This window comes from Xenopus tropicalis, chromosome 4, assembly GCF_000004195.4.
Source record: "Xenopus tropicalis strain Nigerian chromosome 4, UCB_Xtro_10.0, whole genome shotgun sequence".
In the NCBI taxonomy this organism is placed as follows: Eukaryota; Metazoa; Chordata; class Amphibia; order Anura; family Pipidae; genus Xenopus; species Xenopus tropicalis.
In genome coordinates, this window is record NC_030680.2 from 112,490,958 (window position 1) to 112,510,004 (window position 19,047).

The following is a 19,047-nucleotide window of genomic DNA, read 5'->3' on the forward strand; positions in this document are numbered from 1 at the left end:
AACTGGCCCCTGATTATATTGACCCTAGTGTGTTTGCGTGTGATACTAACATAAATAGCCTGACTGTATCTGCCAGTATTTTCTATGAGCAGAATGCAGCAATGTATTATTATATACTGTATGTGCTTTATTATTATTATTATACTTTATTCTGCCAATCTTAGTCTTACACAGATGTTCCACAGTGAAAGAATGTTTGTAAGTGGGGGTTCAATGCAATAGTATAGCAGTAAAGAAGTGTATGGATGCATCACCATCCCTATATTTTAGAAGCATTGAAACTGGCAGAAAAGGATTTTAAAAAGCTTCTGTGCAATTTAGGTTGTTTTTTCCTTCTCAGCCGATCAGAAAAGACAAACTATTAGAAAACATGCCCGGTGCAACTTCAAACCCACAGCCCCCCTTTTGAACTCCCCCTTTCTTGGTCGTTCTACCCTTTCCCTTTAGTAACCCCCCAATAACACAACTCTCAGGCACATCTTGGGATGGAAAGGCCACAGCTTTTATTACAAGTAAGGTATTGTTAACAAGAAGAAACTGTTTCAAAACTGGATATAACTTTTTCATTATGGGTTTTTACATGAATAAAAAAAACACCCAAGAATGCTTGCCACAATAACACCATGCCAGATGTACCTGCAGTGCCAGCCACCTTCAGCAGCCACCTCAGATGGGCACGTGTTAGCAGGCACCATAACTTGATCAAACTCCTAGGATCCACCATAGGAGCTACATTTATATATTGCTATGTGTTAAACATTAATTGATACTTTTTCTTGCCAAATGATAGACGGCGGACTATTTTAACTGTGGTAGATCCCATGACGTAGGCCAGGTGGCAAGAGAAGATCACAAGGTAACAAAGTCTGGGCGCCCCTGAACTACACAGTGACTAGTTCTGTCCCTGAACTAATATATAATGCATTAAGTGCCCCCTTTTGTAAAATATAAGGATATTATAATTTACCAAGGAGCTCCATGACCAGGGTGAAGGCTGAGTGCTTTTATACAGGTCATGGAACTCTGAGATGACTTATAATATGCTAATTTTTAACATGGGGCATTTTATTTATTATAATATAATAAACAATTTTTAGTCATGTGACAGAAATTACATTACTAAGCATCAATTATAACTGATGACATCACTAAGCACTGTTTATAAGGATATAATTTATAGAATATTCCTGGCTCTTGTGCTTTATAAATTAATACAATTATACACAGTAGGCTATTGTGATACATGGCATTTTCTCTGCTGGTATATAAAGCACCAATCTTTAATATGGACTGAAAAACACGGCTCTACCTATCAGTCCACACATGGGGCAGATTTTGGTACAAAATGCACTTCCATGTATGCATTTCCACACCATGGTTGACATTAACCTAATGAGATGGAGTGTAATTGTTCCAATTATGTGTTACAGTAAAGTACTCAGCTGTGGCATATCTTAATAGAAAATAGTCAATAAACAACAAGGTCTCTAACTACTGAATGCTTTTTCAAATATTAATTAATACAGAGCAACAACTAGTATCAGATTTATCACTGTCTGAAAAATAGCTGCAATAATTCCAGAATATTGCTCTCAAAAAAATGTTGTTGAGAGTTACTCGACTTGTGTATCAGGGGTTTGTTGGCTGAATTCTGGTTCTGACAACCAAACTAGTGAAGAACATTTTTCTCATTTTCAGCAAGTTTTAAATTGACTTTCATTTAATTTCAAGAAACTGTGTCAAATACAAGAAGAGTTGATCAACATGTTGATTTTCCCATTGGTTTTAATGGATCTCAACAAGTTTCAATTATCAATTTTATGTCGAGAAAACACCAAGATCAATACATTGATAAATATCAAAAAGCTGATTTAAGTGAGAATATTAAGCGGCTCAACTTTTTATAAAAGAGCTGCCTAATGCATGCAAAGTTAATTTTATGGTATATCTCTGTAAAAATGAAAAGATATCAGGGAGTAATTCATGTGGCAATTATATGGAAAGTCATTACCAGTCAGATACAGTTAAATATAGGTATGGGACCCGTTATCCAGATTCGGATCTCCTACCTTAAGTCTGCTAAAAAAAATGATTTAAACTGTAATTAAACCCAATAAGATTGTTTTGCCTACAATAAGGATTAATTATATCTTAGTTGGGATCAAGTACAAGGTACTATTTTATTATCACAGTGATAAAAAATTATTTTAATTATTTGCTTATAATGAAGTCTATGGGAGAGAGCCTTTCCGTAATACGTAACTTTCTGGATAATGGGTTTCCAGTTAAGGGGTCCAATACCTGTATATATATTTTTTTAGAAACAAACTGTTATTCTTCACATATTAATTATACAACCTTAACCTCTTTATCTTTTAATAGTATTCACTTTCTTTCTACCTCCTACTGATAACAGGGTTTAATGAGAGTCTCCTAAATCCCAATGCATCACAAAACATATGTTACTTGAAATGAAAGTTATTTTGTCTTTATGATCCACCTACATGGTACATAGAGTCTGTTGTAGCTGTGCATTACTGCTGTGCTTTGGAGCCTCATTAGGGGTTAGTAGTAAGTTCTCCATTAGCATGGATTACTAATAGATCATTTCTTTAGTTTTCCCTTGTGGCAAAGCAAAGCCTTCAGTCTTACAGTAACACAGAATATTGTTTGTCTTCTCCTATAAAGTGTACACTGGGTCAGATTTTTTAATCACACATAAGTACGCTTGAAAGCAGTCATTTTCAGGCTTGTTCAGACGATTGAGACTTAATCAACACAGCATGTATTCTAGGTATTCCACTCTCACCATAATAATCCAAAATAATCACTTAAAGGGACCACGCCAACACACAACTATGTTTTGAAATGATACTGCATTAATATCTATGCATGTGTGGCCAGCATTTCTGTAGCTAAATAGTCATTGGTTGCTATTGGCTGCACCATATGGAATATATAGTTCTTTATAATGTAATAATTTATATTACTATCTTATAGTCTTATACAGGTATGGGATCCCTTATCCGGAAACCCATTATCCAGAAAGCTCCGAATTACGGAGAGCCTGTCTCACATAGACTCCATTTTAATCAAATAATTAAGAATTTTAAAACTGATTTCCTTTTTCTCTGTAGTAATAAACCAGTACCTTGTAATTGATTCTAACTAAGATATAATTAATCCTTATTGGTGGCAAAACAATCCTATTGGGTTTAATTAATGGTTTATTGATTTTTTAGTAGACTTATGGTATTGAGATCCAAATTACGGAAAGACCTGTTATCCGGAATACCCTTGGTCTCAAGCATTCTGGATAATGGGTACTATACCTGTATTAACAAAGCTTTTTGGGTAGGGCGTGCCATCAGTTAGTACACTCACTTACTGTAGATTGTTTACATCTAAATTGATGCTCAGCTATCATTGGTTAATAATCAGCCATGTAATTCCAGCATAGAATTGGCTTACTTTGCATTATTGTGCCTGTTTTTACCTATTTATCTTTGGCATTACAATTTATTTGTATTGCTTTTGGAACAAAGATTAATAAATGTATATTGATACCTTGTGTATTTTAATAGAGATGTACAGTTGCACTACAGGTACTAGGACACTTTCTACTGTACTCCATTTCACATTTTATTTGGAGCATCTTGAGTGGCAAATCAGATGAGCAGAGGCGTTCCTGATCAGCACGCTGAGGATGAGCCTGGCTGCTGGATGTGTGCTGGGCTTCCAATCCTACACACTGTGTTTCCCAGCAAGGTAAATGCTGCAAAGTGTCACATAGCCAGCATCTGCTCTGCTTGCCTCTGTAACCTGCTGCAGCCACTGTAACAGCATCCTCCACATCAAGGAGACATTCACTCTGCTGCTGCAACACATAGACCAGAAGGATGGTGGATTTAGACAGTGAGGTCCCCCCACTTCCCCCCAGGTATCGATTCCGTGATTTGCTTCTAGGAGACCAGGCTTGGCAGAATGATGACAGGTAAGGAACAGAATGTGATGCTCACAAAAGTCTCTCTTTTACTTTTTGCATCATTTGCTAATCATGAACTGGCAGCTATAGGATCTGCAGACTCCTTACTGTTGAATGTATTTATGTATGCAGATTATAAGAGAACAGTTTTCCACAGAGTGGATTTTTTTTACGTTTCCATTTGCTGCAATATCATGACAAAATATGCGTTTGCATTTGTGCTTGTAAATATGTGGATGGTAGGCTTTATTAAATGGAGCTTTCAGCTAGCAGACAGAAAAAAAAATGACAAAAAGTTATTAAGTATAAGAGAGCAAAGTGTTATCAAGTAGCTAAACATGGGACTATAATTGAAAGTACTCTCTGTACTTTATATGTGACTTTTTCAAAAATACCCAAATCCCACACGTTTACACCTGCCACTATAATCTGCATTTGCCCATCAGTTCTACTTGGAACGTTACAACCTCACCCCCTTATCACAAAACACACATTTATCTACACCCTGTAAGGCTGATTAGCTATGTGCAAAACAAACTATTTTCTGTGAAACCATGCAGAATGCATCTAATTAGTAACACTGCAGACTGCATTAGTTTTTGTGCAGCCTTGCATAATGCATCTAAATTGGCTAATTAGCCTTTTTAACATGAGGATTTTATCTGTTTCTGGTTTTAAAGGGACACGATGACAACCCTACACACTGGGCTGTATTTAGAAATTAGACTTTTTCCCTTGTTCATAAAGCTACTAGGTATTAATAAATCATTAGCTTTCAGTCATTATTAAGCCCACTATATCCGAGACCACCAATAGTGAGGCTAGCATTACAGTAGGTATATGAACACACTGCACAGTAAGAGATTATTGTTGAATTAGGTGCCTAATGAAGCAACTGGTGAGTAGGTCAATGTCATCTCTGGAAGAGATACAAGGAACAGTTACTGCCCATTGGTGTAAAGAGGGTGACAAGATCCCCAGTTATACATTGCCTAAGTGGTATAGTGCATGCAGTCATTTTCAGACACTTTATAATCATCATTCTGCCTGCTATAGCATTAGCTGTGCTATGTGCATGATTGTTGCCTCTCTTCTGTAGGACTTTTGCATCCGGATACTGTTCGTTTGTGTGTGTGTGTTTTTGTGTACATATACAATGAGCTTATGATGTTTAAAAGAACTTCAGACATAGCTGTAAAGATAAAAATAACCTTTGCAGAACCTTTAGTTTTTAAAACACAAAGGGAACATTTTCAGGCATGCAGTATTTAGCAGCAAAGTTTCTATAGAGAGAGGCTTTCAACAAAGCAAGCTTCTGAGGATCTAATTTCCGACAGCAACAAAGAGAGAGGGGGTTGTTTGATATGATGAAGAAGGCTACAAACTGTTTGCAAAGTGTAATTCAGTTAAAATAGGATATAACCAGTGGTTGTTCAGAAGCCATGAGCCCAGCTGTTGGGCCACTCTCCCTCAGCATTTTTACAGCATTTCTTCCATCTCCTGGGGGCAAGCAATACCATAATAGAGTTTATATGTGGATGGTAATCTCTTATAAAAGTATGACAGGCGGGGCCGGAACAAGAGGTAGGCAGAAGTTGCGCCCTAGGCAGGTACCTCTGTTGCCACCCCTAGTTCGGGATCTCTTATGCTGATTTACTGGTCACTCCCCTGTCTGCGCGCCATCTCCGTGCTTTAGTGCTGCGCTCCCCCCTCAATGGTGCCCATGTTCGCGTTCAGGTATGCATGCAGGGGAAAATGGAGAAGCAGCGGTGGGGGTGAGGTGGCATGGGGCACCCAGCAGGCTTGGCCTGCCTCTGATGACAGGCTCCTGAACTAATAGAAGTATGCTATGCAAATGACTGTATATGCTGCTTATAGTGATAAGCGAATCTATCTTTGTTTTCACTAAAAATCGTGAAAAGTGGCTACCTTACGACTTCTTTTTATGCCACCCCAACTTTTTTGACACAACCATGAGTTATTTGATGTGACCGCAACTTTTCTGACACAATTGCGACTTTTTTGATGTGACTGCAGCTTTTATCCTCACTCATTGAATTCTTGTTGTGACAAATTTGTCTTCTGAAAAATATTGCCTTGTATTGAGTGAATCTGTCCCATTTCACTTCGCTGAAAAATTTGCGAAATGCCAGAAAATACGTGAAATGTGGCTATTGTGTATTGACGCGCACAACATTTTTTTTTATGTGCCCAGATTTTTTTTTTTGCTGCTCTGCCAATGACGAAACGTGGAAATTCGCCACAAATCCATATCTGGTGAAAAACTTGCCTCATCACTATTGCCTTGCCATGTAGTCAGTCTTATGCATCTTGACTGGTCTGTGGGGAGGGCATTGAGCTCCACGCCATCCCATCCAAACAAGCAGCGTTTTTCTTTCCCAGATTTAATGTTTTCCCAGAATTTACATTTGAACCCATGGAAAACGAAATATTGAGGTTTTACTGTAGTACCATGTGATTTATTTTTGGCAGTTTGAACTGTGACCACAATGTAAAGTGTAATGGAATAAAGTAGAAGCCTTGATCATGCACAACTGAACTCATATTTTAACCATTAAATGCTAGAAAACATTCATTATAATGCAATGGCCATTGTGGTGCCCTGTATTCTGCAAATAAGATACAGTATACTGAAAATATAAAAGTATGAAATAAAAATAGAAACCTGTGAGCCTCCATCAACAACAGTGCAAGTGAAGCAATAACCCCTCCTCCATGTTTGGTGTGTGTGTTTGTAGAAAGCAGAAATGAATGGCAGTTCATACTATGGAAACCTATCAACAAGGTGTGAAGCTACTGTGTTCTACTGGGAGCAGTTATTAAAGACAGATGTGTACATTACCTCTAAGGCAGATTATCTTTTGGTTCAGTGACTTTCCATTTTAATTTGAGTTTGAACCCTTGAGAATCATAAAGCAGAAAGGTCAAAGGTAAAGAAGGAAGAGTTTAAGTATAGTCAGTTTATAGACTAAGGTCAAGGCAGGCTGATTGGGTGCAGCCCCATAGGCACCAAACGCCCTGGTATACAGTAATACAGTACAGGAGGCAAATAACAGGGTTGCACAGACACAAATCCAAAGCAATGGCAAAGCTTCCTGGAATGTAATCACACTAGCATTCTCTACAGAACAACACCGCCACTAAAATAAGCTGCAGCCACCTATATCATTATGTTGCAAGCCTGTGTGGTTTTTATTATCAGAGAACATGCATATAGCCAATGTCTAACCAGTAGTGATGGACAAAATATTTTGGCAGGCATGGATTTGCGGCGAATTTCCGCATTTCGCCATTGGCGGATTGTTTCGCGTAACCGATGAAAAAATTTGCCACAGAAAAATTCACTGCACATCCAAAAATTGTCAAAAGAATAGTCATGGGTGGCAAAATAATAGCCGCGGGCAACTAAAGAATAGCCACGGGCGACGAAAGAATAGCCGCGCGACGAAAGAATAGCAGAGGGAGGCAAAAGAATAGCCGCGGGCGACGAAAGAATAGCTGCGCGACGAAAGAATAGCTGCGCGACTAAAGAATAGCTGCGCGACTAAAGAATAGCTGCGCGACAAAAGAATAACTGCGCGACTAAAGAATAGCTGCGCGACTAAAGAATAGATGCGCGACTAAAGAATAGGTGCATGACAAAAGAATAGCCGCAGGCGACAATTTTGTTTTGACGTGCAACATTTTCACCATTTCGAATTTTCCGCCGTTTCACGAATCTTTTGAAAGATTTGCAAATTTTTCGGCGAAGCGAAACGGGACAGATTCAACGAAAGAATAGGCGTGCGAGAAAAGAATAGCTGCGGGCGACGAAAGAATAGCCGCGGGCGACAAAAGAATAGCCGCGTGACAAAAGAATAGCTGCGGGCGATGAAAGAATAGCCGCGCGATGAAAGAATAGCCGCGGGCGACGAAAGAATAGCCGCGGGCCACGAAAGAATAGCCGCGGGCGACAAAAGAATAGCTGCACGACAGATTCGACAAAAGAATAGGCGTGCGAGAAAAGAATAGCTGCGGGCGATGAAAGAATAGCCGCGGGCGACGAAAGAATAGCCGCGGGGGCGACAAAAGAATAGCCGCGGGCGACAAAAGAATAGCCGCGTGACTAAAGAATAGGCGCGCAACAAAAGAATAGCCACGGGCGACAATTTTTTTTTTGACGTGCAACATTTTTGCCATTTCGCAAATCTTTTGAAAGATTCGTAAATTTTTCGGCGAAGTGAAATGGGACAGATTCGCTCATTACTACTAACCAGTTGAGAAATCAGAAGGTTAAACATTAGGAGCACTGCCTTAAGGCCATTTGTTCCTCTCTTCAATAAATAGTCTGAAACCCCTAATATAAAAGGAGCAGATTACCTTTAAATGACTTGTCATCCCTTATTTGTATATATATAATTGCCATTAAAAGCAGTGTTTGTATGTTACTTTCTATTCGCTGTCTTGCTGGAGGAGACTGACCTTTGCAACACTGTTTAAGAAGCCATAACCAGGAGTTCAGCAAATTCTGTGTTTATTAGCAATTACATTTACAAATTACTTTTAAAGCACTAAAAATGTTTAATAAATTCATACTGGAAAATTGCTCGGAATTATGTTTTCTTTTATTCAGCAAAAATAAATTTTTGGGTTGAAATGTCCTTTAAATTAACTTTTAGTATAATGTAGACAGTGATATTCTAAGACCATTAACATTAACTCATTTTTCTTTTTTTTTTTAATTATTCAGTTTTTTTGTTCAGCAGATCGTCAGTTTGGAACTGCAACAGCTATCTTGTTGCTAGGATCCTATTTACCCCAGTAACCAGGCAGTTGTTCAAATGAGAGACTGGAAGATGAATAAGAGAGGGTCTAAATTGAGGGGTTAGTGATAAAGTAACAATATATTAAAAACCTTCACAGACAGGTGCATAACAACCCCCCCCCCACCACATATGAAGTTGTGGGTTTCCCCAGGCCTAGGGTTGCCTCCTTAAGACTTTAAATGTATGGTTCACCTATACATAAATTAAGCTATTTTAGCAGATTAGGTCATTTTAATAAAATATGTAATGTATTACATATTTACCTCTGAAGATAGCGTTTCTGTATAGGGTAGGGGTCAGTGGAGGCACCAGGGGAGGGGGTCGTTGACCTCTTTCTACACAAGCCTTTGTCAGCGTGTTGAAGCTCTGTGTAACGCTGAGTACCGCGGCAATTTTTAGGACACGCCCACTGTGTGGCCACGCCCCCCCCCAACAGGCCCATTTTACAAAACCATGCATGAAAAGTATAAAATACACAAAAGCGCACCAGAAGACAGACCAAGTAGCCCCAATCATTTTATGACATATTGTGGACCTAAGGATTTCATTATGCACTGTGGCACCTCTATATCTTGACTCATGACAGACATAGCTAGCCAGGGCCCCCTAAAACATTGGTCGTCAGGGCCCCCCTAAAACATTGGTAGCCAGGTGTTATGTTTTGCATTGGTGCCAGAGCAGGGACGCCCTAAAACATTGCTAGCCAAGCCAGCCCAGGGCCTCCTAAAACATTGCTGGTCCTCCCCCAGTATCCCCATACTATGGGCCACTCCCCACTGCAGCATCCTCCCCAACATCCTACAGTTCCCCCAGCATCCTCCAGCTCCCCCCAGCATCCTCCCAACATCCTCTAGACCCCCCAGCATCCACCCAACATCCTCCAGCTTCCCACAGCATCCACCCAACATCCTCCAGCTCCCTTCAGCATCCACCCAACATCCTCCAGCTCCCCCAGTGTCCTCCCCAACATCCTTCAGCTCCCCCAAGCATCCACCCAAAATCCTCCAGCTCCCCCCAGCGTCCTCCCCAACATCCTTCAGCTCCCCCCAGCATCCACCCAAAATCCTCCAGCTCCCCCGAAACATCCTCCCCAGCGTCCCCCAGCTTCCCCTTACCTTCCTCCAGCTGCCTCCCAGCATCCTCCAGCTGCCCCTTACCTTCCTCCAGCTGCCTCCCAGCGTCCTCCAGCTGTCCCTTACCTTCCTCCAGCATCCTCCCCAATGTCCCCCTGCATTCTGTGGCTCCCCCTGCTCCTACCACCCCCCGCCTGCTTCCTCCAGCTGCGCCCCCGGCTCTTCTTCTCCTCCCCGTGACATCACACGCACGTCTCTTGTTAGCACCGCAGCTTCTGCACTGTGAATCCATAAAATGTTAGAACTGAACTGAGCGGCGCAGAAGCTGTGGTGCTAACGAAAGACGCGTGTGACGTGACAAAATCGGCGGCTATCCGGGACTGCGGGACAGAGAGATAAAATCGGGACTGTCCCACGTAAAGCAGGACAGTTGGGAAGTATGTGCTGTCTCCTGCTAGATGGGGGAGCAGGGGGGAAGCTCATATGTGAATCACGCTGCAGAGAGGAAACGCTCCTCCTCCCTGAAAGCTTTTTCTGTGTGAACTGCAGCTATTACAGTAAGTTTTCAACAGCTTATTCAGACACACAGGTGCACAGTCTTAGCATGACACATATTATCATACTCAGGGGAACATAATCTATCATTTTATGGGTAGCAGTGAGCAAAGGTGGACAACCCCTTTAAGGGCTGGTCTCAGGAGCGTCTGTTCTAGAAAGCGCTGAAATGCTTAATGAAAGCGCGGAGGGACTGTGGAGCTAAGTAACTACTTAATTCCCTCCACACTCAATAGGGTTAACTCACCCAAGCTAGTTTCCTGCGGAAATCTTGCAGCCGCCTTGCTCACCCCTCCTCTTCCTGGCATCTCCTGCGCTGCACTCCCCCTTCTTCCGTCGTCTGGTGTGTCCGGAGTCGCATCTCCCTCCCTCCCTGTTTCAGGCACATTGGCCTTATGACATTCAAGTTGGGGCAACTTCATATATAAATGTCAGTAAAGCACTGTTTATCCTTATTGTTATTAAAAAAAAAAAAAAAAAAAAGGGTGTAAATATTGTCACAGCAAATAGTGGTTGATAGTCCTTGGCCATTTAATCTATGGTGTTATTTGATGTCTTCCACATGCCCACTGCATTCGCAGTGGCTAGCATTCGGTTATAAAACAGCTAAACAGTTTGTTAAATGTTTGGTAAAGGTGAAATGCATGGCAAGGACTATCAAGGATGTATCATATAATAAAGCTGTGGCCGAACTCCACCCCACCTAACTGTGTCCTTGTGTCTTCTTTGTTAGATGAGTACATTGGGGTAAGGCAGAAAGGTTAATTCTTCCTGTGTTCCTTCGCAGGGGAATGCAAGCACAGACGCAGCCCTTTCCTTCCCTATTGTGCTGTACTCACACAGGCCGTGAATACAGGTGGGTGCAACATGTTGTGGAGCACAATATGGAAGAAAGGGCTGTATTTTACCCTTTATGCCACTGCAGGGGAAAGCACAGTGAAACACCCATCTGGTACAAGCCCTAGAACAAAATAAAATTTATTGAATACACATGATGTATGCTGGATGCATGCACACAATTAAAGGCTCAATTGCAGTCATGCATCCAACTTGCAGCATGTTTATTTAATAAGTGTCCAATAGTGATGAGCGATTTTTTGGCAAACATGGATTCACTGTGGAATTCCGCATTTCGACATGGGTGAATGTTTGCTCTAAACTGTAAAAATTAGGCACAAAAAAGGCCAATGGCAATCTTGGTTGTGCTAAGTGGCAGGTGAGATTCATTGCTGATGAATGTAAGGTTATGCATTTGGGATTTAAATATGTCGGCTACTTATAACCTTATTACGTATAAGCAAGTTAGGCATCTCCTTGATGGAGCAGGACCTAGGGGTACATGTGAACAACAAGCTGAACAAACTTGCTGCAAACTGCTGCACCAAGCAATGCCAATCAACAGCAGAAAAGGCCAGCAGACTATTAGAAAGGGAATGAACAGTGAAGATAATTTTTTCACTGTACAAAGCACTGGACATGACTCCAAATATGTAGTATAGTTTTTGTCTCCATTGCTCAAAGGGACATTACTAAAATAGAGATATAAATAAATAGATAAATAAGTCCAGAGAAGAATAGAAAGGGTGTGATAGGACTTAGCTAAGAAAGAATGGCCAATTCAAATTTTTTTACAAAGTAGACAAAGCACTTGACATTAGAAGACAGGAAGTTTCATCTTAAGGCTTGAAGCAGTTATTTGCTGTGGAATTCATTTAATTTAATATATATTAGATATAAGAAGTAAGGGTTGAATGCCTTTAATGTAGCAAGGTTACTGCAATAAACTCCCACTCTAATTAATTTATAAACTGATCACATTGCCATTTTAAAATCAAGAAAAAGTTTTTTCCTCTGAAACAAATCTGTAATGGCTTCAGATATTTATTTTTTGTGAAGTCTTCTGGATCAACTTCAAACAATGTTACGTATGTTTCACTGGACAAAAGTTGAAGATGGTGAATGTGTATTTTTTCCAACATCATCTACAGTGCAGCAGGTAGCTTTGCTGCCTCGCAGTTTGAGCCCTAGGTTTGATTCCATGAAGAGCACTATCTGCAAGGAATTGGTTTGTTCTTCATATGCTTGTGTAGGTTTCCTCTGGGTACACTGGTTTCCATACACCAAAATCATATAGGAAGGTTATTTGACTCCTGATAAAATTTACTATTGTGTGTGTGTAAATGTGATAGGATCCTTAGATAGTAAGCTCCACTGGGGCAGGGACTATAATCTTAAAAAAGCACTACAGAATATGTTAGATAAATAAACAATAATAATAAGTATATAACAAGGGTATCTGTACACTTTCAAGTATGCTGACTCTAGACAATCCACAGTTATGCTCTGCCATCTTTTCTTACACTATAGAGATGTTGTCGGCATGCTGAGATGCCTTTGTGAGATTCTCATAAAAGGATAATAAACTTGAGTATTTTGTCCCTAGAGTTACTGGATCAGGCAGAAAAAAATACACTTAAATCAAGGACATTATGGTTATTTCAATGGCCTATAGAGGGAAGACATCAATTGTCTATGAAACACTGCTTATGCCTTTCTGTAGATCTTTTCATTCACTTGAATTAATTTGAAGAAATGTTCTAAACAGTAGAAGAGCTTTTGTTGCAATAGTTCATACCTTGTTTTAAAGATTTGGGTTCTGTGGAAATGCTTGTTTGTTGATACAAACTTAGAAGAAGACATTTATGTTCACACATAACTGTATACTATTTACAGCCCATGGACAAGAACTTATAACTGCAAAAACTCTGTAATTCCAATTCCTTGTGCACACATCACAGTTATTTCTAGAAAGGAAACAAAAGAGTTTCAATTTTCACCTCTTTTCACAAGCTTCTCTTCTAGAAAATCCATTTTGTTTGTAGTTTCCTGAGGCTTCTGCAGTTTCCCATGGACCATCTCGGTCAAGAGTCAATACCAGGCAAAAAAAAATGCCACATATGTCCCAAAAAAATTTGTTTTTTTAACACGCAACATTTTAGCCGTTTCACTGATTTTTTTGCTTTTCACAAATATTATGAAATTTTTCAGCGAAGTGGAACAGGACAGATTCACTCATCATTAGTCAGTCCTTAATTCCTTAAGTCCAAAACATCTACTATTATATTCTTTAATAAATAGTTTTATGTATCTATATTGGTTTAACAAGCACAGTCACATGTTGTCATTAAAATAAACATTTCACTTTATCCTCAAAAGCTGCCTGTCAATATTCTTAGTGAGAATCAGCTGCCCTGAGTGTACCTTCCGGTCAAGGCAATTGTCACTGAGTGATTCCAGGCATTTTATCACCCAGGCATCTAACTACTGATCTCCCAAGAAACAAAAAAAGCCTGAAATTTTGTAATGTATTGTAACCCCTAGCCACCATAGTTACTGTAAAGGTGGCCATACACGTTAAGATCCGCTCTCTTAGCGAGGTCACCAAGCGAGCAGATCTTCTTCCGATATCCCCACCTACGGGTGGGCGATATCGGGCAAATTTAGGGGGGCCAAACGATCAAATTATAACAATGGCAATGGGCGCAGTCAGTTCGGTGACAGCATCAATGAGCCGATGCGGTCCCTGATCCGACTAAATTTTTTAACCTGCCCAATCGATATCTGCCCAATTTCAGGCCAGATATTGGTCAGGCATGCCCGTCATTCCTGCCCCTACATGGGCCAATAAGCTGCCGAATCAGCCTATTGGCAGCTACAATTGGCCCATGTATGGCCACCTTAAGAATTTGGTCAGAATTAGGGCAAACAGAAAAAACCTGTTGCTTCATAGGTAAATACACAGTGTTTACTATATTGTTAAGCTACAATAATGCATATCCAAATCCATGGCTTAGATGGCCTAGCACTGTATAATGATACAAGATATATTTTTTTTGCAAGATCCATATTTTGATCTTACTCTACCAAAGTACCTGCTTTCAATAGATCTGTATTGTCAACAACACACAATAAAAAATACCATAGACCATGCGCCAAGCATGTGGCATTTTGGTATTTTTTTCCCTGTGTTAACAGGAAGAGACATTGGGCCTGACTCACTAAAGGGCGATAAAACGTGCACTATTCTTATTGTGCGCTAAAATTTTTACCGCCGCTTAATTTTGGCGATTTTTCGCACGATTCACTATAAGCATACTCGCGCTTTTTTACGCGCGATATTGCAAGCGTTATTTAACTCGCGAAAGACTATTTCAATGCGGTATTTGCCTGTACATGCGCTAAATTACGCGAATAATCGCCGAATATGAATGGTAGCATAGAAATAGTGTATAAAAATTGTCGAAGCATATAAATGGTGTATATAAATATTAGCCACATATAAATAGTAGATGCTTATAAATAGTAGCCACTAGTGATGAGCAAATGTGTTCTGGTTTCTTTAGTGAAAAATTAGCAAATCTTTCGAAAGATCCCCGAAACGGCAAAAATGTTGTGCGGGCAAAAAAATTGTTGCCCGTGACTATTATTTTTTGACACTTGTATCAATTAGCAATTGCACTTCATACTGCCAATAGTGCAAATAGCAATTGCACTTCATACTGCCCTCTCCCACCTGGACCAGAGAAACACATACGTGCGGATGCTGTTCATTGACTACAGCTCTGCTTTCAACACCATCATACCATCCAGACTTGTCATGAAACTCTGTGACCTGAACATCGGTTCCTCCCTGTGCAGCTGGATCCTGGACTTCCTGACAAACAGACCTCAGGTGGTTCGGATCGGCAACATCACCTCATCCACACTGACACTTAGCACCGGTGCCCCCCAGGGATGTGTGCTCAGCCCCCTGCTGTACACCCTGTTCACCCACAACTGTACAGCAACACACAGCTCCAATACTATCATCAAATTTGCAGACGACACCACCATCATCGGCTGCATTTCTGATGGAGATGAGTCGGCTTACAGGGCAGAGGTGAGAACAACCTGCTGCTCAACGTCAGCAAAACTAAGGAGCTCATTGTGGATTACAGGAGACTGCAGGGAGGAGGCCATACCCCCATTCACATTGAGGGAGCAGAGGTGGAGAGAGTCAGCTGCTTCAGATTCCTTGGCATCAATATCAGTGAGGATCTGAGTTGGTCTCACCATGTTGGTGTGATCACAAAAGCTGCAAGACAGCGGCTCTTCTTTCTGCGGCGCCTGCGAAGGTTCGGCATGGACTCCAGAATACTCACAAACTTTATCGATGCACCATTGAGAGTATTCTGTCCGGCTGTATCACCACCTGGTATGGCAGTTGTAATGCTTTGGACCGCAAAGCTCTGCAGAGGGTGGTGAGATCAGCAGAGCGCATCACCAGGACTGAACTGCCGGCCATGCAGGACCTGTACAGACAGCGCTGTAGGAGGAAGATGCAGCGGATCCTCTCTGACCCCAGCCACCCCAGCCACAGTCTTTTCACGCTCCTACCATCAGGCAGGCAGTACAGGAGCATCCAGACCCGCACCAGCAGATACAGAGACAGTTTCTACCCACAAGCCATCAGGCTTCTGAACTGCTGACATTCTACCCAAACCAACACACACTCCCCATAACTACTGGACTCTTCACAGTGTCACTTTAAGCAAAGCCACTTTAAATACTCACTGCACAATTTCAAATATTGCATTGCATTTTATTATTGTAAATACTTGTACCTTTATTGCACACTTTTATTATATTTAATATTTGTATTTTTTTGTTTTTTGTTTTGTTTGTCTATGTAAAGTTGGGAGGAACACGGGTCAAAAAAATTTCATTACAGTAATGATGCTTCATTGTTATTTGTATATGACAATAAACTTGAAACTTGAAACTTGAAACTTGAACTTGAATTTTTGGATGTGCGGTGAATTTTTGCGTGGCGAATTTTTTCATGCGTTTTGCCATTGGCGGATTGTTTTGCGAAACGCATGAAAAAATCCGCCGCGAAAAAATTCAACGCACGTCCAAAAATTTGCTGCGAATCCATGCCTGGCGAAACATTTCATCACTTGTAGCCAAATAGAAATAGTTGCGCAAATGAACGCACGCCATGTTAGCCATACACGCCAATACTTGCGGAAAATTACTGTATTAAAAATTAACATTTCGCTGCAAACTGGCGGCTGCGTCACTCTGGGGGAAACACAGACTTGAATAAATAACACTGTAAGTCCATATTTTATTGCAAAAAATCATTTACTGTACTTTTGTATAATTTTTCGCCTGCCTGTAGTAGGTGTTAATTTTCGTATAGCCGAATGCGATATTTAGCGCGCAAAAGTTATAGTGAATCATGCGATCGTATTCTTTTCAGTGCGGAAATTAACGCAAAACGGTAAAACTAGTGCGAGAAATACCCCATGCGAAAATGGCGATTTTTCGCACGCGATAATACTATGGTGAATCGCGCGCAAGTTATTTTGCATTTTTTAACGCGAAAAAGCGTGCGATAATTTTTATCTCCCTTTAGTGAATCAGGCCCATAACGTGGTAAAGAACATGACTGCATCTGTAGTAAGCAACTAGAGCCAGTGCATTGGATGTCATGAAATCGTATGTTACCTGAAAGTTATAGTCTCTCTTCTTGCTTATGTTACTAAATTGTGCGACTATAAGATCCATGCAAGGTACAATGTACAGCCACTGCAGAGAGATTTGACTAAATTGGAGAACTGGGCAAAGCAAAGCAGCAAAAGCTGTTTAGTATAAAGAAACACAGGGTTATGCACTTCAGTAGAAATAACATAAGTGTGAATTATATGTTAAAGTGTGTTGGGGGCTTTATAACTCTCTGGTAAAGCCTCAACTTGAGTATGCAGTGCAGTTTTGGACCGAGTCATTAAGATGGATATCATCAGTTGAAAAGAGTGTGAAACTAAAGTGATTAAAGGAATGGAAGAATTAAACTAAGAGAAAAGACTGTCAAGGTTGGGTTTGTTTTCTCTGGAGAAAAGCACTTGTGAGGGAAATGATTTTCAAAATTACAAGTACATTACAAGGGGGCAAATTTAGAAGTACATTAAAGAGCATTATAGACAAATAGTACAGGATCATTTTCGATACATGCTCCCCTATGAATACATGCTTTCCTGCATTGCTATATTCATTAGATCAGTGCTGTCCAACTGGCGGCCCCCCTCTGTGTGGCCCCCCACCTGTCTGGCTGCTTTGATGGCTTACCCTTGTGTAAGCTTTAAATGGTATCAGTACTGAGATTAACTGGCCCCCCTGCATGGTTCTCACCTCAGATTCAGGCTGTAATCAGGCTGTATTGTTTAAATATGTAATCCCCTGTGTTGTTCACACCTTTTAATCTCTGCATTGTTCACCCACTGCAGTGTTCACACCTCAGGCTCAGGCTGTAATCACCCCCATTGTTCCCCTGTTCACACCTCAGGAGCAGTAGAAACCCACAAATAATCCCTGCACACTACAAAAAGAACATATACTGAGGTGGTACTGCAATTAAAAAGTTTTTTAATATATAGTTATTGTGCAGACTGTAGGAGCAGTGCCAGCATTGTGTCACTGTTGGCTGCCTGTGTGTGCCATACCCACAGGCAGCATAGGGCAAGCAGAGTATGGCACACACAGGCAGGGTAGGGAAGGCAGAGTATGGCACACACACAGGCAGAGTAGGGCAGGCAGAGTATTGCACACACAGGCCAAGTTTGGCACAAACCAGCCAAGAATGGCACACACAGTGAAAGTATGGCACACGCAGGCAGGGTAGGGAAGGCAGAGTATGGCACACACAGGCAGAGTAGGGCAAGCAGAGTATGGCACACACAGGCCAAGTTTGGCACAAACCAGTCTAGAATGGCACACACAGTGAAGGTATGGCACACACAGGCAGGGTAGGGAAGGCAGAGTATGGCACACACAGGCAGGGTAGGGAAGGCAGAGCATGGCACACACAGGCAGGGTAGGGCAGGCAGAGTATGGCACACACAGGCCAAGTATGGCACAAATCAGCCAAGAATGGCACACACAGTGAAAGTATGGCATGCAGGCAGGGTAGGGCAGGCAGAGTATGGCACACACAGGCAGGGTAGGGAAGGCAGAGTATGGCACACACAAAGGCAGGGTAGGGCAGGCAGAGTATGGCACACAGGCAGGGTAGGGCAGGCAGAGTATGGCAGGTTTTTGCTGTACTACAACCATTAATATGGGTATGGTCATGTGATAACATGGGTGTGGTTTCAAGTGGGTGCGGTTTCAAAAAGGGGAGTGGTCAAAACTGGCTTCCATTATCGGCCCTCCACCACGTAGGTCGGAAAAATTCCATCCCTCGGTACAACAGAAGTTGGACAGCACTGCATTAGATGTTGCCTTACTTACATGTCATTCAGTCGCACAATTTAGTGAGTACAGGCTGCAACTCCCGTATTCCTGCAGTTAGGGTCTGCTCTATTGCAGGCAATAAGAACAGGGCTGCCTTGCATTGTACCTGGTGCAGACGCTGGGCCCAAGTGCTTTTCAAATAAGCACTAAGGTGTGAGCTTTTGTGCCTCTTGATGTACCTGCATCTGGGGTCTCTGTAAATGACCACCAGTAACTAAGAAAAACTTTAAAAAGCGTTTTAAAAATTTTGTAATTCAGCAAGGTATCATATATG

General features: G+C 41.2%; 1 protein-coding gene across 2 annotated transcripts in view; it reads left to right on the forward strand.

Annotated features, from left to right (window-relative positions):
- Positions 1-3,679: 3,679 nt before the first annotated feature.
- kcnt2 (potassium channel, sodium activated subfamily T, member 2) overlaps positions 3,680-19,047 on the forward strand; it is a 196,843-nt gene continuing 181,475 nt past the window's right edge. For both annotated transcript variants that reach the window (XM_031901050.1, XM_031901051.1), the window contains exon 1: positions 3,680-3,994. In XM_031901050.1, coding sequence (XP_031756910.1) covers positions 3,900-3,994 — 95 coding nt within the window. In that variant the 5' untranslated portion in view covers positions 3,680-3,899. The remainder of the gene's footprint in view (positions 3,995-19,047) is intronic.